This window comes from Microcaecilia unicolor, chromosome 1 (genome assembly GCF_901765095.1).
Source record: "Microcaecilia unicolor chromosome 1, aMicUni1.1, whole genome shotgun sequence".
NCBI lineage: Eukaryota > Metazoa > Chordata > Amphibia > Gymnophiona > Siphonopidae > Microcaecilia > Microcaecilia unicolor.
Genome location: NC_044031.1, coordinates 111,881,260 through 111,907,460, shown reverse-complemented (window position 1 = coordinate 111,907,460; position 26,201 = coordinate 111,881,260). Strand labels below are relative to the sequence as shown.

The window sequence follows — 26,201 nt, the reverse complement described above, 5'->3', positions numbered from 1 at the left end:
TACCTCCCCTGCACAAAGTATTGCAGCCCTCTAAGCAGTTCCGAGTCAAACTTTAGTCAGACTTACCACTGCCGGCTGCTCCCCTCAAGCTCAGTCTCCACAAGTCTTAACCACAGATGAGAACTGTCCCACACTCTCCAAACTTTTTTTTTTTTTAAATTAAAAAAAAAAGGGTTGTGCTGGAAAAAGGAGAGCGGTGAAGGGAAGGAAGAAGTAAATTCGCAGGGCACCAGAGACAGATCTGAAGACCTCTAAATACAACTCTGCAGACTCAGGCCACCTGAAAAGCTCAACTGGGGACCAGCTGGACCAGGAGAAAAACACTCAAAACCAGAGGCTGAAAAGTGTGTCCAACCACCTGCTGGAGTTAGAAAATACTGAGGAGCTAGACTGGACGTCAATGGAGATGTCTCCGTTCAGTTCTCTATCTCCACCTGCTGATTGATGGACAACTATCCCACAGGTTCTGGAATAGCACAAAACTGACTAATGAAGTGTGTATTTATTTGAACAAGGACAGTGGTCTGGTTTATTCTCCAAGAAAGCTTTTATTTGCAGAGAGAAATAATGATCCATTAATGCAGAGAGGAATACTTAGTTTCTAATATGGTATACTTGAGAGGTATTATTCCTGTAACTTTAGGCCCATTTTTACAATAGTTTTTCTGATGTGATCTACCATGCTCTGCAAAAGTGAGTAGGATCCAGACCATTATCTGACCACCCTGAAGGGTCAGTGGATCCCAAACAATTATCAATTGAGAACGGAAGAAAACACTAGAAATAGGAGTACACTGTGCAGAATTCTGAAGGAACAGATTATGCCATCTGTGCTGGGTCAATTAGAGCACTGTGCTGTGAAGCTGAACAACTATATGCACAGAAGTATCAGTGCAGCATGTTATCAACAGTCTGTACTGTCCATTATTCAATCCAAACCATCTGTGCAAGGAGAATGAGTCCTGATGCTCGAGTGCTTCTTGTGCTGTGCATGTCCTGCAACAAGCACAGTGAGGAAGCTGTTCCACAGCCTCAGCACTGTTTCATAAATGCTGAGTTGTCCCAGACTGAGCTCTCAATGTTGAAAATGTTACATCACACTATAGATGAAAGCATTTTAGGCATAGGAACCAGAGGAGCTATGACACTGCTGAATTAGCACTAAGTTTTGCTCCTGTGTGCCTTGTGGGCAACTGTATGGAAATGGGAGAAAGTGGAAGAGGAATGTTGGTCCAACAACATAATTAGCAAACCTCTGCTCTGATATTTTTCTCTCTCAGCCACAGAGGAATTCAAATTTCATCTTAACATCACTGGAGTTGAACCAGATGGTTCTTATGAAAGCGAAGGGATAGGGACGTGCAGAAGATCTGGATCACGTCAGATATCCAAAAAGCAGAGAAACTGAAAGAGAGTTCAGATCTTCCGTACTGTAAACAGGAACAAGCCGCAAAGTCCATGAAATGATTAAATTTTTCCCCCCTAAAGAAAAGAAGAGAAATGATAAACACATTGAAAGCAGTATCCCAGTCAGAAGTGCATGCAGTGGAGGCAGTGCATGCAAATCTCGTGAATATTCATTGTGGATATCCCAAAAACCTGACTGGCGGGGGGGGGGGGGGGGGGGGGGGTGCATCCAGGACCAGATTTGGGAACCACCGGTTTAAGCAATATGGCTCATGCCATGTCAATTCAACCAATGGCCCCCCACGTCACCATTTCAGAAATGGATAAATAATCTACCAGAATGGAGACCAATATATAAGATGGAAAACTGCTAATTTCAGATATCTTCAACCGTTTTTGAAATCGGCTTTTTATCCAATGGAGGTGGGGATGGGATTGGCACAGTTTACACACCTTTTTAAGTGTCCTACAGCTGTGAAATTTGCATCACTTATTCAGAATTGTGTACATTCAGGAACTGCAACCCATTTTGAGCTGGGACACACAGCTTTTGAGATTTGTAAAAGTGGGATTTCATTCAATCTTGCATAACAAAATGCCACTGTCAGCAAACCACTGTGCCAAGTATATTAAAGGAAAAGCTTTATTATTTTATCTCTTAGTAGCACTGGTTAAAATGAGCAATTTGTGTTAATTTTGTGCAGCTAGAAGCTATAGCTTTCCCCCCGATATGCCTCATTAAAAATTATACTCATAAGCAAGTCCACTTTCGAGGCAATTTTCATCATGTAGGACAGGTAGTACAAAGAGCTTTACATCATTTGAAATTGTAAGAAAAAGCCTCTTTCATGCCAGTTTCATTTTGCTTCTCTCAGGCTTTAAATGCTAATCTTATGAGCCAAGTGTCATCTTTAAGAACTATATTACATACACATCATGATTAACTAAAAATTCTAGTATTAGTTGCATAAGTGAACTTGTTTTTAATACATTTAGATGCAAATTTATATTTAGTCATACTTTAGCTCTTAAAAAAAAGAAAAATCAGATAAGCTTTCTGTTATAAAGTTCTCTCCCAGACCACTTTTGCACATAGAGAGACAAAAAAAAATTTTTCTCTAAGTTGCAAAGATCTGTAAATCTGTCTACAGACTTTCTTCAATAACTTCTAAATTGCCAGGCTATTTAAAAAGTTTCTAAAGGTAAACTAAAGTTATAAACATAGAATCCATGTGTCAAGAAGTTACTAGTGTCTTTGGTTTGGCCAATAGGTCAAGCCACCATTTCTAGTCAATGAAAGCTGGATAAATATGAAATTCTTACTAATGATATGCTTGGCACAGATTTATTTGACCAATGGGTAACTGGACACAGGTCACATGGTTAATTTTCAGTTAGTCTCCATATGGACTCCCCTCAACAGTGATCCGTTATACAATATTTTAGAAAACAGTGCACTAAAGTTGCATGACTAAATTCTGGACAATTTCCTAACAAATTTAATGTTAAACCCCGAGCCTATAGTGACAATATGTCTAACAAATTAGGGTCTTGCTCTGTTGGAATTTATTGCAAGGCCAGTTGCCACAAGAAAAATTACTGCAGGAAGGCTGGTCTGTTGAATCTGATAAGTAACTCAGAATGAAAAGGATCTAGCAAGAATCGGGGACTAGAAAGGAGTTTCATCTTCAGATGCTACATTATGCTACTACCACAAAAGGTTTACTTGGATAAGTATGAATTCAGGCAGAAGTCAAGAGCTGATCCATTTTCAGTTCATGATACTGCAATAAAAGGAGCTTTGCGAGCAGTAACCATGGATAAGCACATAAGCTTTGCTATACTGGGCCAGACCAAAAGGTCCATTAAGCCCAGTATCCTGTTTCCAACAGTGGCCAATTCAGGTCACATGTACCTGGCAAGATCCCAGAACAGTAACACAGATTTTATACTGCTTATCTTAGAATATGCAGTGGATTTTCCCCAAGTCTACCTTAATATATGGCTTACGGACTAGGAAAATTAGCTAAACCTTTTTTAAACCCTACTAAATTAGCCAAACCTTTTTTAAACCCTACTAAGCTAACTGCTTTTACTAAAGAAAATACAAATATGCAATAAGACAAACCAAAAGATTATACTACAAAACCAAAATAGGACCAGACTACAAAGACACGCATAAACTTTTCCAACTTGTGAACAAACTATTAGATACCACACCGGTTACCACGCCCAACATAGACACCCCATCAGCAAACAACCTTGCTAAATACTTCAACGAGAAAATTATAAAGTTATGACTCACGTTACCACTTACCACCACTGACTACGAAAAATTCACTGACTGACTGGACCCAATCCCCGATGAATATCCAACAGACCGAATCTGGACAAACTTTGCTCTACTCACCGATGAAATAGTCACCCCAGTGATCAATAGGTTCGCCAAATCCCACTGCAAACTGAACATATGTCCCAACAACCTAATAAAATCCGCCCCTCAACGTTTCATAACAGACCTCACGTCAAACCTAAACTACATGCTACAACATGGGCTCTTCCCTAAGGATAAAGGGAACATACTACTCACCCCAATACCTAAAGATTCAAAGAAAAAAAGCAAATGTTATAACTAACTACCGCCCGGTAGCATCCATCCCTCTGACAAGTCAAACTAATGGAAAGTATGGTAACCAAACAACTTACCGAATACTTAAACAAATTCTCAATAGTACACGAATCACAAGCAGGATTTCGACCCAACCACAGCACCGAAACAGTACTAATCACTCTCCTAACCAAATTCAAACAAGCAAGCAATTGCAGCCGGCAACAGTGTATTTCTCCTACAATTCGACATGTCTAGCGCGCTCGACATGGTAAACCATAAACTACTACTAAACATTCTAGAATACTTCGGGATCAATGGAAACGTACTTAGTTGGATCGAAGGCTTCCTAACCGAAGAACATACCAAGTGATATCAAACTCGAATACATCATCACCATGGAAACCAGAATGTGGAGTACCCCACAGATCACCGTTTTCACCAACCCTTTTCAACTTGATGACACCTCTAGCCAAATCACTATCCAACCAAGGCCTTAATCCCTACATCTATGCAGACGATGTCACGATCTACGTTCCGTTCAAACATGATCTATCAGAAATCACAAATGAAATCAATCACAGCCTCCAAATCATGAATTCATGGGCAGATGCATTTCAATTAAAACTCAACGCAGAAAAAAACACAATGTCTCATCCTCTCATCACAATATAACACAAACAAACCCACCACTATAAACACCCCAGACTACACCCTTCCTGTTTCAGACAGCCTGAAAATTCTCGGAGTTACAATCGATCGAAATCTCACACTAGAAAGCCATGCGAAAAAAAGAAATTGTTCCATTCAATGTGGAAACTCAAAAGAGTAAAACATTTCTTCCCAAGGGAACTATTCCGCAGCCTGGTACAATCAATGGTGCTAAGCCACCTAGATTACGGCAATGCAATCAATCTATGACGGATGCAAAGAACAAAATCACCAAGAAACTCCAAACTGCCCAAAACACAGCAGCTAGACTCATATTTGGTAAAATGAAATATGAAAGTGCTAAACCCAAGAGAAAAACTACACTGGCTCCCACTTAAAGAACGTACTGCGTTCAAAATTTGCACCCTGGTTCATAAAATCATTCACGGCGAGGCCCCAGTCTACATGTCAGACCTCAGACTTACCAACCAGAAACACAAAAAGGTTAGCACGCACATTCCTGAATCTCCACTACCCCAGTTGCAAAGGACTAAAATATAAATCAACATATGCATCCAGCTTCTCCTACAGAAGCACACAAATATGGAATGCACTACCAAACGTCATAAAAACAATGCACGACCTAACAAACTTCCGAAAATCACTAAAAAACCAACCAGTTCAAAAAGGCATACCACAATAATCCATCCTAAATGCCAGACAACGAAACGTATACCAGAACTGGATATAACCGAACTCTTTATACTTGACTGCTTCACCTATTGTCACTAATGAACTTTAACGCAATACCACTTTATTTCACACTACGGAAATGAACTCTCTATACTTAACTGCTTAACTTACTCTGTCACTTATGAATTTTAATGCAATACCACTTTGTAGTTCTCACTCCGGAAATGGCGATCGCCATTATGGCATAATGTAAGCCACATTGAGCCTGCAAATAGGTGGGAAAAATGTGGGATACAAATGCAACAAACAAACAAATAAATAAATTCTCTGGCAACGGAGTACTAGAGTTTAAATACTCATTGAGTAAAGAAATATTTTCTCTGATTCGTTTTAAATTTACTACTTAGTAGCTTGTGTGCCCCCTAGTCCTAGTATTTTTGGAAAAAAAATAAACAAGCGATTCATATCTACCTGTTCCATTCCACTCAGTATTTTATATACCACTAGCAGCCATCTCTTCTCCAAGCTGGAGAGCCCTAGCTGCTTTAGCCTTTCCTCATAGGGAAGGCGTCCCATCCTATTTACCATTTTTTGTCACCCTTCTCTATACTTTTCTAATTCCACTATCTTTTTTGAGACGCGGTGACCAAAACTGCACGCAGCATTCAAGGTGCGGCCACATCATGGAACAATACAAAAGTATTTTAACAGTCTCAATTTTGTTTTCCATTCCTTTCCTAATAATTCCTAACATTCTATTTGCTTTCTTAGCCACCACTGCACATTGAGCAGAGGGTTTCAACATATCAACGATGACACCTAGATCCTTTTCCTGGGCGGCAACTCCTAATGTGGAACCTTGCATCACATAACTATGGTTTGGGTTCCTCTTCCCTACATGCATCACTTTGCACTTGCTCACATTAAAAAAGTCATCTGCCATTTCGATGCCCAGTCTCGATGCCCCTTGCAATTTTTCACAATCCTCTTGCGATTTAACAACTTTAAATTTGCAGATGACAAAGTTATTCAATTACCTCACTAGTTATTCCCATCTCCAAATCATTTATAAATGTGTTAAAAAGCAGCAGACCCCCAGCACAGACCCCTGAAGAACCCCACTATCCACCCTTCCCAATTGCGAATACTGCCATTTAAACCAACTCTATTTTCTCTCTTTTAATCAGTGTTTAATCCACAATAGGACATTGCCTCCTATCCCATACCTTTCCAATTTCCTCAGGAGTCTTCTTTCAGGAGGTACTTTGTCAAATGCTTTTTGAAAATCCAGATGTATATCGACCGATTCACCTTTATCCACATGCTTATTCACCCTTCAAAGAAATGTTGTAGATTGGCGAGGCTAGATTTACCTTCACTAAATCCATGTTGGCTTTGGCTCATTAATCCATGCTTATGTATATGCTCTGTAAATTTTGTTCTTTATAATAATCTCTACCATTTTGCCCAGCACCGACGTCAGGCTCACCAGTCTATAATTTCCTGGATCACCTCTGGAACCCTTTTTAAAAATCAGTGTCACATTGGCCACCCGCCACTCTTCCAGTATCATGCTTGAATTTAAAGATAAATTACATATTACTAATAGAATTGAAAATGAAACTTGCAGAACTATCAGTACTTTGTGATGTATACCATCTGGTCCAGGTGATTTACTACTCTTCAATTTGTCAAATTGCTCTATTACATCTTCCATGTTTACCGAGACTTGTTTCAGTTTCTCTACTCGTCAGCACTGAATACCTTTTTTTGGCACCAGTATCTCTCCCTCATCTTACATAGTAACATAGTAGAAAAGTAGTAGAAAAGACTACTGCACGGTCCATCCAGTCTGCCCAACAAGATAAACTCATATGTGCTACTTTTTGTGTATACCTTACCTTGATTTGTATCTGTCATTTTCAGGGCACAGACCGTAGAAGTCTTACCCAGCACTAGCCCCGCCTCCCACCACCGGCTAAGCTTCTGAGGATCCATTCCTTCTGAACAGGATTCCTTTATGTTTATCCCATGCATGTTTAAATTCCGTTACCGTTTTCATCTCCACCACCTCCCGCGGAACGCCATTCCAAGTATCCACCACTCTCTCCGTGAAAAAATACTTCCTGACATTTTTCTTGAGTCTGCCCCCCCTTCAATCTCATTTCATCCTCTAGTTCTACCGCCTTCCCATCTACGGAAAAGGTTCATTTACGGATTAATACCTTTCAAATATTTGAATGTCTGTATCATATCACCCGTTTCTCCTTTCCTCCAGGATAGACATGTTCAGGTCAGCAAGTCTCTCCTCATACGTCTTGTAACGCAAATCCCATACCATTCTTGTAGCATTTCTTTGCACCGCTTCAATTCTTTTTATATCCTTAGCAAGACACAGCCTCCAAAACTGAACACAATACTCCAGGTGGGGCCTCACCAACAACTTATACAGGAGCATTAAAACCTCTTCTTCTGCTGGTCACATCTCTCTCTATACAGCCTAGCAACCTTCTAGCTATGGCCACCGCCTTGTCACACTGTTTCGTCGCCTTCAGATCCTATCACCCCAAGATCCCTCTTCCCGTCCGTACATATCAGACTCTCACCGCCTAACACATACGTCTCCTGTGGATTTCTACTCTCTAAGTGCATCACTTTGCATTTCTTCGCATTGAATTTTAATTGCTAAACCTTAGACCATTCTTTTAGCTTCCGCAGATTCTTTTTCATGTTTTCCACTCCCTCCCGGGTGTCCACTCTGTTACAAATCTTAGTATCATCCGCAAAAAGGCAAATTTTACCTTCTAACCCTTTGGCAATGTCACTCCCAAATATATTGAACAGAATCAGCCCCAGCACCATCCCTGAGCCACTCCACTACTCACCTTTCCCTCATCCGAGCGAATTCCATTAACAACCACCCTCTGGCGTCTGTCCGTCAACCAGTTCACCACGTCGGGTCCTATCTTCAGCCTGTCCAGTTTATTCAAGAGCCTCCTGTGGGAAACCGTGTCAAAAGCTTTGCTGAAATCTAAGTAGATTACGTCTATAGCATGTCCCTGATTCAATTCTCCGGTCACCCAGTCAAAGAATTCAATGAGATTCGTTTGGCACGATTTACTTTTGGTAAAACCATGTTGTCTTGGATCTTGAAATTTATTGGCTTCCAGGAAATTCACTATCCTTTCCATCAGCATCGCTTCCAAAGCAAAGAATTCATTTAATCTCTCCGCTACGGCCTTGTCTTCCCCGCTTACTCCTCTTATGCCTCAGTCATATAGCAGTCCAACAGATTCTTTTGCTGGCTTCTTGCTTCTAATACACCTTTTAAAAAGTTATTCTATGTTTTTGCCTCCAATGCAATCTTTTTTTCAAAGTCTCTCTGCCTTCCTTTTCAGCATTTTGCATTTTATTTGCCATACCTTATGCTGTTTCCTATTCATTTCAGTTGGCTCCTTCTTCCATTTTCTAAAGGATTTTCTTTTAGAAAAGCTTGGAATAGCTAGGAAACTCTTACAGCAGTAGACATCAAGAAATTTAATCTGGTCAAAACTTTGTCCCAAGTGTTTATCAGCTTCTGCAGCAAGTTATTTGGGTGCCAGTGGTACAGAATAGGAAGAAGAAACCGAGTAAATTTGAAGAGACTGGATATTACACACGAACTTAACTACTCTTGGGTGTAGTCTGATGAAACACGGAAAAGTATGAAGAGATCTTGTTGGCTACGACAAAAGAACTTTGAAAACAAAATTTGCTCAAGCACTGGAAGTTGAAAAGATTTATAACCAGAGTCAATATAAAACTGCACAAAATGTTCTGATCTGGATGAAATAACTAAACATGAATACAGTTGCCAAGTCCTCTAAAAATGGGAAGATTCAGATACTGACAGTGGTACCTTCAAGCTGGACAACAGTGCAAGCTACTAAAGAATTTGGAGTTTCAAAACATAGTTTAAAAAAAAAACTCAAAAGTTATAGTAAACTACTGGTTTCATAGCCGAGCCCAAATACAGTAAAGGTAAAGAACTGTCATCTGAAGTGTTGTCTAAAGTGGCCACATTTTACAAGAATGATATTTCTCAAATTTGCCCTGGAAAGAAAGTCTCTGAAGATGGATTATGAGCGCATCTGTAAAGCATAACGACTGCTCCTAGCCATCTTCATGAACTATACAAAATATTCAAACAGAAGACAACAGAATATACAAGATCGGAATTTCTAAACTCAGTGAATTGCAACCACCTTGGTACATTACTGTTGGTGCTAAAAAGGAGCTCATTCAGTGTGCATTTGCCAGATTCACCAAAATGTCAAACTACTGTTTGTCAGTCATCAGTGAAGCAAAGTTAGACTATAAATTGGTGATTGTCTTTAGTTGTATGTGATTATAGAATCAGTAAAAGCCTTGCAGGAAGGTGACCAAGAAAATAGATGGCTGCGGGCCTGATGGGGCAATGTCAGCCAAAAAGGCTCCCATGTAAGAAAAGCCTGACTGGTAGGGCTATTGATATCAGATAGCTGCCTACGGGTCCATGTGCTGTTGCTCAATCGAATACACTCTCCAGCACTGAATGGAGGGCGAGTTAACCTGCAGCTCCAGGCATGCAAGGTAGATGCAATGCCGAACAGGACAGAGAGGTGTAGAAAGCATTTAAACCCCCGAGGAACAGGTCACTCAGCACACTGACCAAACAGGAAAATTGAAGATATTTTTGTTAACTTATACAACTGAATGGTCCTGCATTGTCATTTTCAGGGCCAACCACAGAGATGAGTCCTGGGTACCTGTTATCACGTGCTCGACTGTATCTGGTCGTTAGTACCATCTGAACAAGGGAGATAATTAACTACACAGCTTTTACAGCAGAACACTTTAAATAACTAACTCTTACTGAACTCTTGAATTGATGCAGTTGCTCATGTCTGTTAAAATCTGTCTGCAAAGATGTTGCTGACGACGACAATTGTTCAGAATTTGGAATTTTTCCTATTATCTTTGTCATGGATAGCTTGGGAGAAGTCAAAACGAAATTAGCAAATGAAAGAGCAAGAAAAGTCCTGTTCATTTTTGTACTACCTGTCCCACATGATGAAAATTGCCTCCAAAGTGGATTCAAGAGTATGACAATTTTCAGTGAGGCATACCAGGAATTTATAGCTTCCAGCTGCACAAAATTAACACATATTGCTCATTTTAACCAGTGCTACTAACAGATATGAAAGCTTTTCCTTTAATATCTTTTGCACAGTAGTTTGTGAAAGTGACATTTTGATACATGACATTGAATAAAATCCCATTTTCACAAATAATCTCAGAGGCCATTGGGCTCATTTTCAAAGCACTTAGACTTACACGGTTCCATTGGTTATTATATACCTCTATGTCCCAGCTCAAAATGGGTTGCAGTTTCTGAATAAGTGGTGCAAATTTCACAGCTGTAGGACACTTAATGGCAGAGTTATTAAGACCTAAAAAGGTGTTCAAATTTTCAGTTGGCCGCAAACTACCATAATCCAATTCTCAGATGGCCCAATGCCATCCCCTTACTTATTCACATCATGGGTGTACAGTGCCACTCAATCTTTCCTTCCACCAGATTTTACACTGAAAAGGAGGCAGACAAATCACAAACTTAACCTGTTTAAAAAAAAAAAAATACATCAACTAAGTTGACTTTTTACATCACCTTCCATTTTACGGGCAACTTTCCTTAGTAAAGGAGTTCCTGGTTGGGAAAAGTTCAAACACTCTACAAAATCTCTGTCTTTCTTTTTAGTGAATTTTTTTTAATTATTTTGACATTTATACCCCACATTATCCCAGACATACAAGTTCAATGTGGCTTACAACAAACAGGCAAGGTTTACAATACCATAAACAAAATATCAAGAGCAGAGTAGTACAAATAAGATCTAAATAAAACCATTGATGGACAGTTAAAATCTAACACACTCCATCAATGGGTAGAAACCTCTCAAAGGGGAGTTTTCTTAAGCTACCTCCCCCACCTTCCCTAACCATTCCTTATATAGTCTATTGTGTTCCACAAGAACAAGCGACAACCTCAGGACACAGCCATGGACTGTCCCCTGGTGAATCAGGCCCATAACAAGGAAATCTACTGCACTAGTCCAACCTACATCTGCCGAAGGTAGAGAAATACTAAAGGGTTCCAGGTTGCATCAACCCTTATATCGATGAAACTAGAAGAGTTCCGTATCTCTACCTTTATCTTCTGGTAAAAGACTACAACCCATTGGTCTAGACCAGTGGCTCTCAACCAAGTCCTCAGAACACACCTAGCCAGTAAGGTTTTCAGGATACCCACAATGAATATGCATGAGACAGATCTGCATACAATGGAGGTAGTGCATGCAAATCTCTGATGTATATTCATTGTGGATATCTTAAAAATCTGACTGGCTGAGTGTGTCCCAAGGATTGAGTCGAGAACCCATGGTCTAAACTGGTCTAGCAGGATAAGGAAAATTTTCAATTTGATCTAAATGTAATATACGATATTTGTAACTTCATAGCATGTCCCTAGTCTTTGAATTAAGTGCAAACAGTTCGATTTACCCATTTCACTCAGGGTTTTATAAAACCTATCATAAAAATTCTCCCTTCAGGACTTTTGCTACAATGTCCATAATTAGAAAAGTGGAAAGATGAATCTATTAAAATAGGGGGAAATACTCAAGTGGAGTTGTAGCCAAGTGGTTAGAGTACTGGTCTTGTAATCCACAGAAACAAATACTCAGATAACTGAATGGAATCTCATGGAACCAGTTTTCACTGCACTAGGAAGCAGAAGGGAGGAAAAAAATACCAAATAAAGTTTTTTTTACCAGCCCATGTTCCAAAAATATGTTTGTTTGCTTGCTTTACATCTATGGTGAGCAGTTACAATTTTATAAAAGGCATAACAGTGACCTTTGTATGACTTGGATACAATGACAAGTATCTACCACTATATGAACAATTTTTTGAAAGCCCCGCTAGCAAGTCAGAAAATATCCAGCAGTACCATGCAACTCCTTGGCAATACTCCTGGGGGAATCATACCCACTGTGAAATGCAGAATTTAGCATAAGGACCAGGAGATAACAGCAGCTTGTATGACCTAAAGGAAGAAGCTACAACAGCCGAGGATTAAGTAGCCATATATTCAAACTCCCTCCTCTAAATCCTTCCTAGTTCCTCTACCCTTGCACTGACCAGAAGAGCAGCTACACAATGGGCCACATTCTTCTCTGCCACCTAGGCCCCAACTACCTATTTGAACTGAAGGTTCAATCAAAGTCCCAGGTAGAAGATGCAGCCTGGGTGGGAGAAAGGAGACCAGAGTACAGACTGAGGAAGTTGAAACACACTGGGAGGCCTGAAATAAGATTGTAAATAAATGCAGGTGTTGGGGGGGGGGGGGGGGGAGGACAGAAGACAAGTCAGACATGGGGTAGGGAGAATGTAGCTTTTGTGCAGAATTCTGTCAACCTAAGCTACAAACAGTATGTTATTTTTAATAATGTGCACAATTTTAAAATTTGAGCACAGCCCTCTAGAACGTATTTCCCCTACCACCCAGCTTTATGCTGCCTTTCCCCGTTATACTCCAACAGGAATTCAAGTGATTGACAGAATCAGTGTTAGCAAGTTATTAGTTTTCCTATAGTCATATCCCAGAGTGAGGAACTATAAATAGATATACATAATAGAGCTACTTGAATTGTATCCTGAAAATTAAAAGTAGAAGTGTGCACATTTGTATTGGTATGTGCTAATGGAAAGACAAGACTAGATCTTTTGCTTATATTTCTATAGTATTTAATAAAAATATAAAAACAAAGGGGGGGGAAGAGTGTGCTCTAGCCCAAGCCACCCTAAAACTAGTGGCTGCCAAGCTAAACACAGAATAAACCTCCTTTGTGACAGTGGGTTAAATTTTATATCACATATTAAATTGAGTGGGGTTTTTCCCCGTTTATATCATTGATCCAAAAAAGCAACACAAATTTCTTATTTCTTCAAAGCCACACTCTATTTTTATCTTATTCAGCTTCCTCAAAGAACTTTAAACAATATAAGTTGCTCTTTTTGTAAAACCATCAAAAAAAAAACCCAAAGCTTACCCAAAGTTCTCAAAATTGAGATTAGGTGGTTTTAGAAAGAGCCAAAGTTACTCACTTGTGGTAGGCATTCTCCAAGGAAAGCAGGACATATTCCCAATATGAGCAATGTCATCCTACAGAGCCCGGGTAGAACACTTACCAGCATCTTCTAGAAGCATTTGGAAGCTTGCCCGGTACACAAGCGTTCCTGCCCACTGTGTGGAACTAGTCAATTATAAATGCTGATAGAATATAACTCCTAGGGGAGGAAGGTGTCCTGCTGTTCTCAGAGAACACCTACTACAGGTGAGTAACTTTGCTTTCTCCAAGGACAAGACAGGATATTCCCCCATATGAAAAATCCCTAGCTACCAGGCTGTTCTAAACAAAACAGAGAGCAAGGACTGCAACAGGCTAAGGTCTAGAATTTGTATTTATTAAAATGGAACAGCCTGGAACAAAAGGAAAAATTGGGCCCGAGAGTGGAGTTGGGGGGTCTAGACCCCGAATAGATTCTGAAGGACCAATTGACACATCAGTCTTGGTTCAATTCAGTGGTAAGATGTGAATGTGTGTAGAGATGACCACATTGTAGCTTTACAAATCTTCTCTATGAAGGCTAACCTCAAATGGCCTACCAATGCAGTATTTGAAACTTAACATTCTTCCAAGCTCCTTATCAGATTTCAGAAGATACTTCAGTACTGAAGCCTTGTTAGGTTCATTACACTCAGAGGCTAGCCTAGAAAAGAAGTGAGCTTGGGTTGAAGGATTCTTTTATGCAGTTTGATGTCGTTGATCATGAGATTTTGCTGAACTTGACATTTTATGGTATATGTAGAGCTGTGTGGAGTTGATTTAAGGGTTTCTGAAATGCAGAATATCAGGTTTTTAAAAAAGGCTACAATTTCACTGCTTCTTGGATGCCTGAATGCGGAGTACCACAGGGGCCGCCCCATTCGCCAATTTTGTTTAATGTGTTAATGTCACACAGTGCTTTTTTGTAGAAAAAAAGGTGCCGGTACTCATTGGGGGGGGGGGGGGGGGGTCACCACATATGACTCCACCCCTATTATAGCCACACCCTTTATACCAGCCATGGCGCATATAAACAGACATCATTGAAAATATTATACTAGTATAGGAGAAAAAAATAACGTGATTTTTTTTTCATTATAAATAATTTCTGTAAGCTGTTACAGCTCCAATATACCCAGTGCAAAATAAGACAGCAGATGTAAATTCTCAAATTGGACATATATTCCAGACACTAAAATGAAAATAAATTTATTTTTTCTACCTTTGTTGTCTGGTGACTTTGTTTTTCTGATCATGCTGGCCCAGTATCCGATTCTGCTGCTATCTGTCCTCTTAACTCCGTTTTCAGGGCTTCCTTTCCATTTATTTCTTTACTTTCTGCCTTTCTTCTTCATTTCATGCCCTACATCCATAAGTAAAAGCTGGGTCCTCCACAGACTTGACTGTCCAGTGGATCCAGCTTCTGCCTATGTTCTTCATCCATGTGCAGTTTTTCTCCTCTCTTCCTTTTCCCTCATCTCCTTCCTCACTCTTCCCTCCCCTCCATCCAAGTCCAGCAACCCTCCTCTCCCCCTGCCCTCTCCTCCATCCACCCATGTCCAGCAACCCTCCTCTCCCCCTGCCCTCTCCTCCATCCACCCATGTCCAGCAATCCTCCTCTCCCCGTGCCCCCCTCCAGCCACCCATGCCCAGCGATTGTCCTCTCTCCCCTGCCCCCCCTCCAGCCACCCATACCCAACGATTGTCCTTTCTCCCCTGCCCCCCCTCCAGCAGCGATTGTCCTCTCCCCTGACCCCCTCCAGCCACCCAGCCAGCCCCAGTGATTCTCCTCGCTCCCCTGCCCCCCCCCCCTCCAGCCACCCAGGTTGTCATGGATTCTTCAGAGCAGGCTGGAAAGATCCCCAGTCTTTCCTGCCCGCTGCCAGCGCTGACTCTCCCGTGGCGCTACTGCATTGCTCTTCAAAATGGCTGTCGAGACTTACAAGGGCGGCCACCAAGACTTCAGCAGAAGTCTCGCGAGGGCGCCGCTGGAAGTCTCAGCGCCCATTTTTAAAGGACGGATAAAAAAAGGTGCCGGTATTCCATACGGGCGCAAAAAAAGCACTGCAACTAGCTATTCAATTAATATCAATCAGGATTTCAAAATGTACATTTATGCTGATGATGCAACTTTTCATTCCATTTGTCAGTACCATTTTAGTACGAATATCAAAAAACCTGCTCTAATTGGGTGACTGACTAAGCTGAAATTGAACAATGACAAAATTCTTTAGTATTATGTAATTCATAAGCCATACACTGAAAAACAAATTTGATAAAAAGGAGTTTCATTTCAACTGGAAGCCATGTGCACCCACTGAGGTAGTGATAAGGGCTCCCGCGGTAACCAGGCAGCACGTGGCAATGACCAATTACCACTGGGTTACCGCTGCACAAGCCATTTCTGGGAGTCTTCTTTTTCCACCGGAAATGGCACGCAGTTGGGATGGAACTGCCGCCAGCGGCCATATTGACCTAGCAGAAGTCTCGATTTAGCATTCGGCAAGCCCATGTTGGGCTTACTGATGCTTTGCAAAGGAGCCCCTCAATCTCGGCCTTCAGATTGGTTGCTCAGTCTCTAGCCCTGTCCCATATTGATTAATGTATTAAAATGTATATTAGTTTGAATAACAGCTTGATAAAAAAAAAAAAAAAAAAAACACTGCAAAGTACAGCTGTGTGCTTGATTTATAGCTGCTCATCTAGGTATGAATCAACCACTCTTGCTGAAACTTCATTGCTTCCAGTGAAGGCCTGAGTTATTTTTTAAGTTGTGCACCGACTTCTCATCCTTTATGGTTTTTCACAACTATATTTGGTGCATCTAATTTTATCATTAAGAAACTCGGCCTTAAAAGTTAATACCATTGCTTCTATAACCTCCAAATCCAAGAAAGTAAATCAACAGAACTATTTTCAATGGTATGTTTTCTTATCAGTCCCCTCAATGGTGGAATTTGCTTCCTTTCTAGATTTGTCAGATTCCTTATTACCTCTCTTTAGAAAGGCACTTTTTTTTTTTTTTTTTTAAACACCTTACCTGTTTTTGCTGGTTCTCAGATTAAGCTTTCTTTTGAGGTCTGGATTTTGAATTGTAGATGGAATTGGGGAGGGGAGGTTCCGTTTCTTCTTAAGGCCGCTTTGGTGGGGAAAAAGTGTATCTAACAATGGGTGCAGCCAGAGGGCCCCACCCACTGGCAATGGAGAAATCAATTATATATTCTTATGATGTGGAAGGCACAAGAGGCCCATTACATACTAAGCAGTCCAAGACTTTTCTGGGGATTTGGGATGCGTATGTTCAGTCTCTTCCACCACAAACTAGAAACACATTGAGAGAGCTGGCTGTCTTGGTTCATGTAGGTACCAATGACATAGAAAATGTGGGAGGGAGATTCTGGAAGCTAAATTTAGGCTCTTAGGTAGCAGCTGAAATTCAGATCCTACAGGGCAGCATTTTCAGAAATGCTCCCCGTTCCACGCACAGGGCCCATGAGACAGGCAGAGCTCCAGAGTCTCAATGCATGGATGAGACAATGGTGCAGGGAGGAGGGTTTTAGATTTGTTAGGAACTGGGCAACATTCTGGGGAAGGGGGAGCCAATTCTGAAAGGATGGGCTCCACTTAACCAGGGTGGGACAAGGATGCTGGCATCGGCATTTAAAAAGGAAATAGAGCAGCTTTTAAATTAGAAAGTGGGTGAAGGCCGTCACTCAAAAGTGTATGGTTCGGAATAAGGTATCTTTCAAAGGTATCACCTAAACAGGGAAGATAGGGCATCCCGATACCAAGGTTGCAATAGAGAGCACAGTAGACCAGGTGTCTTTAGATAAAAAGCAGATAGACTTTCAAGATTGTACATTATCACTGTCAACCGCTGAGCAAGATAAGTAGGAACGAACAGTTTGAAATGTCTATATGCAAATGCCAGAATCCTAAGAAATAAAATTGGAGAGTTAGAATATATTGTACTAAATGAAAGAAAATAGATGTAATAGGCATTTCTGAGACCCAGTGGTCACATTGGTAGAGTTAAAAGAATTGGTGGAGGGGCAGTATAGTAGGCTAAGGAGGGCCTTAAATTGAATAGACTAAAAATTCTACAGGACACGAAACACATCTTGGAATCCCTGTGGATTGAAACTTCATGTGTAAAGGGGAAAAGGATAGTGATAGTCCTGGCCAGGATGAAGAGAAACAGATATAGAAATGTTATCAGAAATTAGGGAGGCTAAAAAACTGGGGAACATGATAATAATGGGTGATTTCAATTACCACACTCAAAGAATCCGTGGAGTCAATAACAAAATTCACAAACAAATCTCCACTGTTTTATTCTGTATCTCCAGAAGAGTCATATAAGATAATATCAGCAGTTTATCCAAACAGTGGAGAAAAAAAAAAAAAAAACTTCAGACACCATGAGATTCCCATCCACATGTAAGGTAAACCTTCATATCCCGTGGGTGGCTCTCCCCAATCATTAGTCATTAAAAAAAACTCCACCTAATTATTAATTCTTTAACACAAATGACCAGAAGAACTTTTTGAGATACAGAATAGTCTATCCACTTGGAAAGCTTATACTAGCTGTGAAAGCTTCAAAAAATCTTCTCATTGAATGAGCAATACTTATCTTGGGAAATTTTCAATCCCAACAGGGGTACCTCGTTTCACCACCAAGGGCTGCTTCAGGGGAATACGTGTTCTCTCAAGATATCCATACTTTCCAAGATAATTGCCTTCCTAATTGCTGTCACAAACTTTCAAATATCTGACTTTCCACACATTGCAAAATGGTAATGGGCTTCTTTAAAAACGCCTTCATTATAGAGTGACGTGATGACATCAGCTCGGTCCTCTCCGACATCAGCTTCATAAAAAAGCCTCCCACTCAAGAGCGACATTTAACCCATGAGGCGCCACCGTGCGTACAGAATAAATCCATCTTTGTTCCCATTGTTAAGCATTTGTCTTATAGCTCCTCTTCTTTCAGTAATCTGCAGTTGCTCCAAAACAATACAGTGAATCTCTGCAAAGGAATGTCGTTTACCTGAAAAATGCATTACCAGAGGCTCTCTCAATTTCCCAACTTGAATACAGTGACAATGTTCTATCAGGTGTGTTTTCAAAGCCCTAGAAGTCTGTCCTAGGTAAAATAAATCACATGGACATCTCAGTAAGTATTTAGCATTGATGGAAATACAAGTTGTGTTTGATCGCAAACAGTAAAATCTACCCGGACTTGAGTCCATCATTACCAAACAAACCGAACAAGTGCCACAAGGTGCATGACGCTCTATACTCCTCATGCTCCTTCTATTCCAAACCTCCGCAGTACATAAAATGTCATTCAAATTATTATTCCTTTGGTAGGAAAATAGCACATGAAGTTATTAAAAACAGGGATGAATTTGGTATGGTCAAACCAATGCTGCTTTCATATTATCACTAATTCTTGAATGAAAAAAAAAAGATACTGCAGAAGAATTATTCCATGATCCCATCATTACAAAGATGTATTTTAATAGCTATACTGAACACAGTTCTGTAGCATGCTTCCAAAGAGTATACCATCTCCCCAGTCACTACTGCTGCTGATGCCTCCTCTACTAACAAGTCAGTTATGTTATAGGAGTTAACAAGGAATTTGATTTATGCCTCATCCAGAGAATAATCACCTCAATGGCTGAACCACACTGAGGGAAGAGGAAAGAGAAGCTGCATTTTTTTAAAGCTTTTTTACTTCATATCAAATAATGGCTATAGTGTGCTATATATTTGAAAGTAAAAAGTGGAATAAAATGGCAGAAAAGTTTTTAAAGTTAACCTGATTTCCATTTTAACTCACTAGTTCAATCCCAGAATGAACTAGGATAGCAGAAAGGCTGCCCTAGGACCAGAGAGCTTCTCACCCTTTAATTCCTACTCATTCTAAAAAGATAACCTCCTACCAAAAAAATAATAAAATCTACCTCATGGTAGGTTAAGTAGGTGAGGGGGTGGTTGACGGATAGATGAGGTATTAATAAAGAGGAAAAGTTGTCAGATATGCTTAACCTTCCTGAACGTAGGGGTCAAATCTGTGTCCGTAACTCAGGAATCTTAGGTGTGTGGTAGATGATTTTTTTTTTTTAACATAAGTGATATCCCACTGAAATCAATTGGAAATTTCACGTCCGAGTTTTATTTCACTTAATACTGAAACATGACTTTAAAGTGCCCAAAGTTTTAGTATATTTTTCTACATTAAAATTACTAGAACTACTTTTCTTTCTCTCTCATTTAAAGCATCTTGCACACAAAATGTTTACTACATTGAAAGTAATGATGATCAACAGGAATTTGTTAAAATGGAAGTAAGCTCTACCAAGCCTAGTGCAGCTTATTACAGTACATCAATAATTCTTGTTACAAATTTCAGGAAGACAAGGAAGAGCACCAGCGGAATGTGCAAACAAAGACTGATGGGAACCTGCAATCTGACAAAAAAAAAAAAAATTACAAAGCAGCCTGAATTTATATTACTTTACTTCAATGATATATGCACAGTGAGCAAAACTAAAACTGCAAGTATGATCATGACTTCACTGAACACTAAAAAGCAATGAAAAAACTTCAACCTGTAACAATCAAAATACAGTTTCATTAGATCTGTCAGCAGCTTTCAAGGTTATCATTCACTTATTACAGCGGTTTGGTGCTATTAGTATAGGAGGTATGTTTTCTTTTAAAGGACTGTACTTCTCGGATTTCAATATCAAACAGTCCTAGTCTTATTCTGTATCCTGTCGTGTACTACAAGGTTCCATATTTTCCTCTCTCCTCTAACCTGCTCCTGGCATCCCTAATTCAATCCTCAGGTATTAGTACTTATCTATACACCGATGACATTCTTTTGGTCGGTTATACAAACATGAGCAACCCTGATCTCTCCCCACTTCAATCATGTTTGGATAATGCTGGATTATAGTTTTTTGGGGGGTTTTTTTAAGCCATCAACTGGTATTAAACCCACAGAAAAACTATGGTTTGTTGGATTTCTGGTCACTACCTCTCCTCCAGTAGTTCCTATGCTGTTTGGTCAACCAATGGCTCAATTTAAATACCTAGGAGTCATTCTTGACTCCAAATTTAGTTTTTCCCCTCAAATTTCAGCAGTTTTGAGATCAAGATTTTGTGCTCTTCGTTGAATTAGAGGTGTTTGGAACTATTTAAAATTTTCCTTTTCTGCATACTCTATTTCATGCACTCATCAGCTCCCGCCTCAATTATTGTACTGTGGTCTATGCAGGAATTTCCAAATGTGACCTTAAAAGACTTCGGACACTCCAAAACACCCAGCATCTGTCCTTTGTAATGCTAAGCAAAGAGATAATGTTACCCCTCTTTTCAAGAGACTTATTGGCTTCCACTAGAGCCATGAATTCACTTTAAAATTCTAACCTTGGCTTTCAAAGTCTTTAGTACTGGCCTTCTAGAATACCTAGCAAGTTTGCCAATTCCCTACTCCCCTGCCTAGCTCCTTCATTCTATAAACGGCCATGGCCATAGACTTAGTCTCCCCAGTCTGCTACAAGTCTATTAAGAACCTATCAGGAAGAATGTCTTGGCACCCTCCATGTGGAACAATTTGCCTCGTCATTAAGATCAGAACTATCATTCACTAATTTTAAAACTGTGTTAAAAAAAAATACCTGTTTTCACTAGCTTTTCAGTAACTCCCCTTTCGATGAAGAGTTTCTGTGGTTTTGCAGCTTGGTTGTTAAGGTTAGAAGTAGGAGTTGGATTTTAAATTATATTTTTTATTCTGGTAGATAAGGGATGCTTATTTCTGTGTGAATGAAAACCTCTTTCCAATATTTTATGGCATTATCATCTTACTTTTATCATTTGTATTTATTTGAATTGGTCATCGCTCTGATTTGCTATGTAAAAAGAGTGATTTATCAAGCCTGAACAAAAGCAGGCATGCCTCCATAAGAAGCAGAGGGGCAGATGCAGAAAACCAAGTGCTTAACTATATCAATGGCTGAGCACACAGCTTCTAACAGGAACCTAACTCATGGAATGCAAATTACCTCCATGTTAAAAAGTGTGGGCTGTCAAACAGCATACAATGCAATAGTAGCTTGCAGCTTATTCACTGGGAAAGAGCAAAAAGTCTGCCTGTCAGTCTATAAATGGCGATTGGCTCAAAATACTAACAAGAAGGGAGACTTTTTTTTTTTTTTAAGGCCCACTGACATATGTGTTTGCCTCCAGCCCTACCCCCCCCCCCCCCCCCATAAATCCCCTAAGCCAGTGTTTCCCAAGTTGGTCCTGGAGTACCCCCTTGCCAGTCAGGTTTTCAGGATATCCACAATGAATATGCATGAAGGATTTGCATATAGTGGAGGCAGTGTATGTAAATCAATCTCACGCATATTCATTGTGGATATCCTGAAAACCTGACTGGCAAGGGGGTACTCCAGGACCAACTTGGGAAACACTGCCCTAAGCCATCTGAGATGATCCTTGACCCTCTCAAAAAGATATCCCTGGTGTCTAAAGGACCCCCAAAGAAGTTAGTTCTGTTTTTTAGTGGACCACAATCCCCCAGACCCCCCTCCCTCATTCCTGGAAGAGGCAAGAGTGATGCTCACTTGTTCCTGCCTCCACACCGCCATCTTCTAAAATGCATGCATCCTGGGTACATAAGAACATTTCTTATTTGGCATTCTGGTAAAAACGATTAACTATGGGAAATTTTTCCTTATTTGGCATAATAACCCCACACAGTGCATTGTAGGATGCACTGCCTATGCCAGCACAGAAGCAGGAACCAAGTTGACATCACACCTGCTTTTCTTCAAGGTATGTTAGGGGTTCCACTGGACAAGTGTGATAATTTCAGTCAACCCAAGGGGGGGTTACAGGTCCACTAGATACCAGTGATATGGAGGGGGGGGGGGGGGGCTATTAGCTATTCTGCCCTGATGCCGAAGAGAAAACCTTTCTACACCTCCTTAGACCTGGCATTTAAGTACCCACATGGACGGGCATAATCAAACAGGGCGCCCAAGTCTTCCTGAGGCCGTCCTAGCAGGGCGTCCTCGCGAAGGGGCGGGGAAACCTGTATTATCAAAACAAGATGGGCGTCCATCTTTCATTTCGATAATACTGTCGGGGACACTCAAATCTCAACATTTAGGTCGACCTTACAGATGGTCATCCCCAGTTTTCGCCGATAATGGAAACCGAGGATGCCCATCTCAGAAACGACCAAATCCAAACCATTTAGTCGTGGGAGGAGCCAGCACTCGTAGTGCACTGGTCCCCGATATGCCAGGACACCAACCATGCACTCTAAGGGGCACTGCAGTAGACTTCAGAAATTGCTCCCAGGTGCATAGCTCCCTTACCTTGGGTGCTGAGCCCCCCAAAATCCACTCCCCACAACTGTACACTACTACCATAGCCCTTACGGGTGAAGGGGGGCACCTACATGTGGGTACAGTGGGTTTCTGGTGGGTTTTGAAGGGCTCATATTTACCACCACAAGTGTAACAGGTGGGGGGGGGGGTGGGCCTGGGCCCAGGCCCGCCTGAAGTGCACTGCACCCACTAAAACTGCTCCAGGGACCTGCATACTGCTGTCAGGGAGCTGGGTATGACATTTGAGGCTGGCAAAAAATATTTAAAAAAAAAAAAAAAAATTTAAGAGTGGGAGGGGGTTAGTGACCACTGGGGGGAGTAAGGGGAGGTCATTCCCCGATTCCCTCCGGTGGTCATCTGGTCAGTTCAGGCACCTTTTTGAGGCTTGGTCGTAAGAAAAAAAAATGGACCAAGTTACCAAGGTGCTCGTCAGGGACGCCCTTCTTTTTTTCCCCATTACTGGTCGGGGACTCCCATGTGTTAGGCATGCCCCAGTCCCGCCTTCGCTATGCTTCCGACACGCCCCCGGGAACTTTGGTCGTCCCCACGACAAAGCAGTTGATGACGGCCAAAATCGCCTTTCGATTAGGCCAATTTGAGCAACTCTCTCACTTTCTCCGACGCCCATTTCCTGATCTGTGTCGAAAGATGGGCGCCCTTCTCTTTCGAAAAGCCCGATTATGCCAACTTTAAAGTCTTCTGCAAAAGCTCTCTACCTCCAGTGGAATAACAACCTCCATTTTTATGTGCTCTGGTCTGCTGTCTAATGCAATGTTTTGCTTCTGTGCAAAGCCTTTTTCTGCAATAGACTCCCAGAAAGTTGAATGCAGTGTGCTAACCATAGCCTTCAGTTTGAATGGGCTTTCTGTATCAGCCCAAGAAACTCTGAAAATACTGTAGCATATAGCTGTCACACAATTGTCAACGGCAAGCATTAAAACAACTTAGTTACTGCAACACAACACATACAGTGCTACAAGTTGCCTAGTTCTAGGGAGCACAGTAGAAGACTTTCGCTAGCCCTGGTTTTGAACTTGCATCCCATTGCAGTGCTGAATTTGGGGTCCCTGATTCTGCCCACTGAAGTCAGTCTTACAGGTACTGTGTACTAAGGGGGATTGTCTGAACTCCAGGGCTGGCAATCTTTCTCCTGAACTCAGCAGGTCTGAAAGTATGCTAAGTGCAAGGATAGTGTAAAGCCATGTTTTGTTTTGCATTTTATTTTTCTTTGTCTTATTCTAGCAGCCTATGCCCTGGCCATATGACATGTTTCTCAATCCAATTTGTATTAAGACTACTATAAACTACTATAAATCACTTCTATAGCGCTACCAGTCGTACGCAGCACTTTACAATTGAATATTTCTTAGTTGGAAGTATTTCACAAGAGACCATAAGCACAGCCACAGTAAAATAAGATGTGCTACTAGTGAAATAATGACCAAATTAACTTTCTGACCTGCTGGTTCACTCCTTAGGAAGTTTGGGTGAAGGATAGCCCCTCAGTAAAAATGCAAGCTAACCCCTAGAAGCACTATAACGACAATCAGTCCACAATTACACTTTGAGTAAAAGCCTATATTGTAAAACAATCCAATATGTGTGAAGTATATGTAACAATTAACTGGAACATTAAAACAGAATTTTCAGCTAGGAAAAATATTTCCAAATAATTCTTCAATCCTTAGTTGAAGACAGTAATAAAAGTTTTCCAGATAATAAAAAGCACTCACTGGAAAAGTAATGCTTTACCATGGTATTAAAACAGAGGTTCTCTTAGTGTAACTTGCAACTTACGCACAGCCTTAAATCTTACAACACTGCCGCAGAGGCCAAAAAGATGTGATTCAGGTCAAGAAAAGAAAACAATTAAAACATTTTTTTTTTTACATTAAACTACTACAACTTGACAGGAAAGAATAACGCGACAGGAGATCAGGAGCCAGCACTGGGACATGTTAGTTCGTCAACAGCACCAGGAAAGCGCACTAAAACAGTTCTGCTACTAAAACAAAAATGACCATTTTGGAGATATTGGCCAGAGTAAGAGAGTTAACAGCCACATGCTAAAATAAACCCCAGGATACTCCAGAGCACCCTCCAGCCAGCTGCCTGGAAGGCCCCAGGAAGCCGCCGCTCTTGGGATTTCACAGGAACAGGACCACAGCGAACCCTCCTCCTACCAAGGCGCACGTCACAAACTCGCCAAGGGATGGGAGACGGAGCAGGGCCGTGGGCGCCGCGCTTATTTCCATGCATGCATCTTTAATTACCTGCTCGACACCCAGGAACTCGTAAAAATTCTGCTGAACTTCCTCCACCAGATCAAAGAGCTCCAGGTCGCCGCTGTCCCAGGCGCTGAAAGGCGGTGGGAGACTCCACAGCAGTAGGAGCCAGAACATGGTGATATAGGCGCGAAAGCCACACATGCCGGCGCTGCGATGGAAGCAGGCCGAGCCCGCAGCTGCTGTCCAAAGCCAGAGAGACACACACGCTCTCTCTGACACCGACGTGGCTCCTACAATCCCACAGCAAACCGGCTCTTAAAGCAATATCATCTCTACTCCTGACACTCACATTGACATTTCCTCTTACTAGAGTAGCCAACTTTAAGGGCTTTCCCCGCCCTCTCTCCGCCGACGCCACAAGGGAGGCGTGACGTATGACGTCGCCTCTCTTTAGCCGAGGAGGTTTAATAGACAGGAGACGAAGTGAGCCTATCTAGTCTACTGTAACAGCTGAAGCCAGTAGGCGGAGCTTGCCGCTGTTTTAGTACACCCAAAAGAAAATATAGCAAAAGATTATTAGAAATAAGGGACTGCCTATGCTGGTCCATCTGTAACAAATCTAAAGCTGTTTAAATTGGATAGGCAGTGCCTTAAAAGGTGGAGGACAAAAGTTGTTGTTTTTTTAATTTATTGTAATGGAAGATTTTAAAGATTGTTTTTCAACTCTACCTTGACCAATAGTGCACTCTGGGTCTGTATTTTTGATTAGAAGTAATTCTGTTTGTGTGAAATGATTTGGAATGTGGAAGAAGATAAGAGACACAGCTCTTGGTATGTGAAGGGAGAGGTGGAGCCTGTTTTGAGTTCAGGCTGGCCACCTGGACTAAGAAACATGTGACCATTTTCCCTCATTCTCAAGCATTCTGTAATTTTCCTTTGTGTAGATCCCCTATGAGTGAGGGTTTTTTTTAAAGAGGGTGGTACAATAATATAATCACGGTGTAGGGTC

At 41.1% G+C, this 26,201-nt stretch overlaps 1 protein-coding gene across 1 annotated transcript in view; it reads right to left on the bottom strand.

Moving 5' to 3' along the window:
• The window catches only part of DNAJC1 (DnaJ heat shock protein family (Hsp40) member C1), a 329,370-nt gene extending 303,770 nt beyond the window's left edge, over nt 1-25,600 (bottom strand). The window contains exon 1 of the mRNA XM_030199432.1: nt 25,238-25,600. Within this exon, the coding sequence (XP_030055292.1) occupies nt 25,238-25,393 (156 nt within the window). The 5' untranslated portion in view covers nt 25,394-25,600. The remainder of the gene's footprint in view (nt 1-25,237) is intronic.
• Nucleotides 25,601-26,201: the final 601 nt, after the last annotated feature.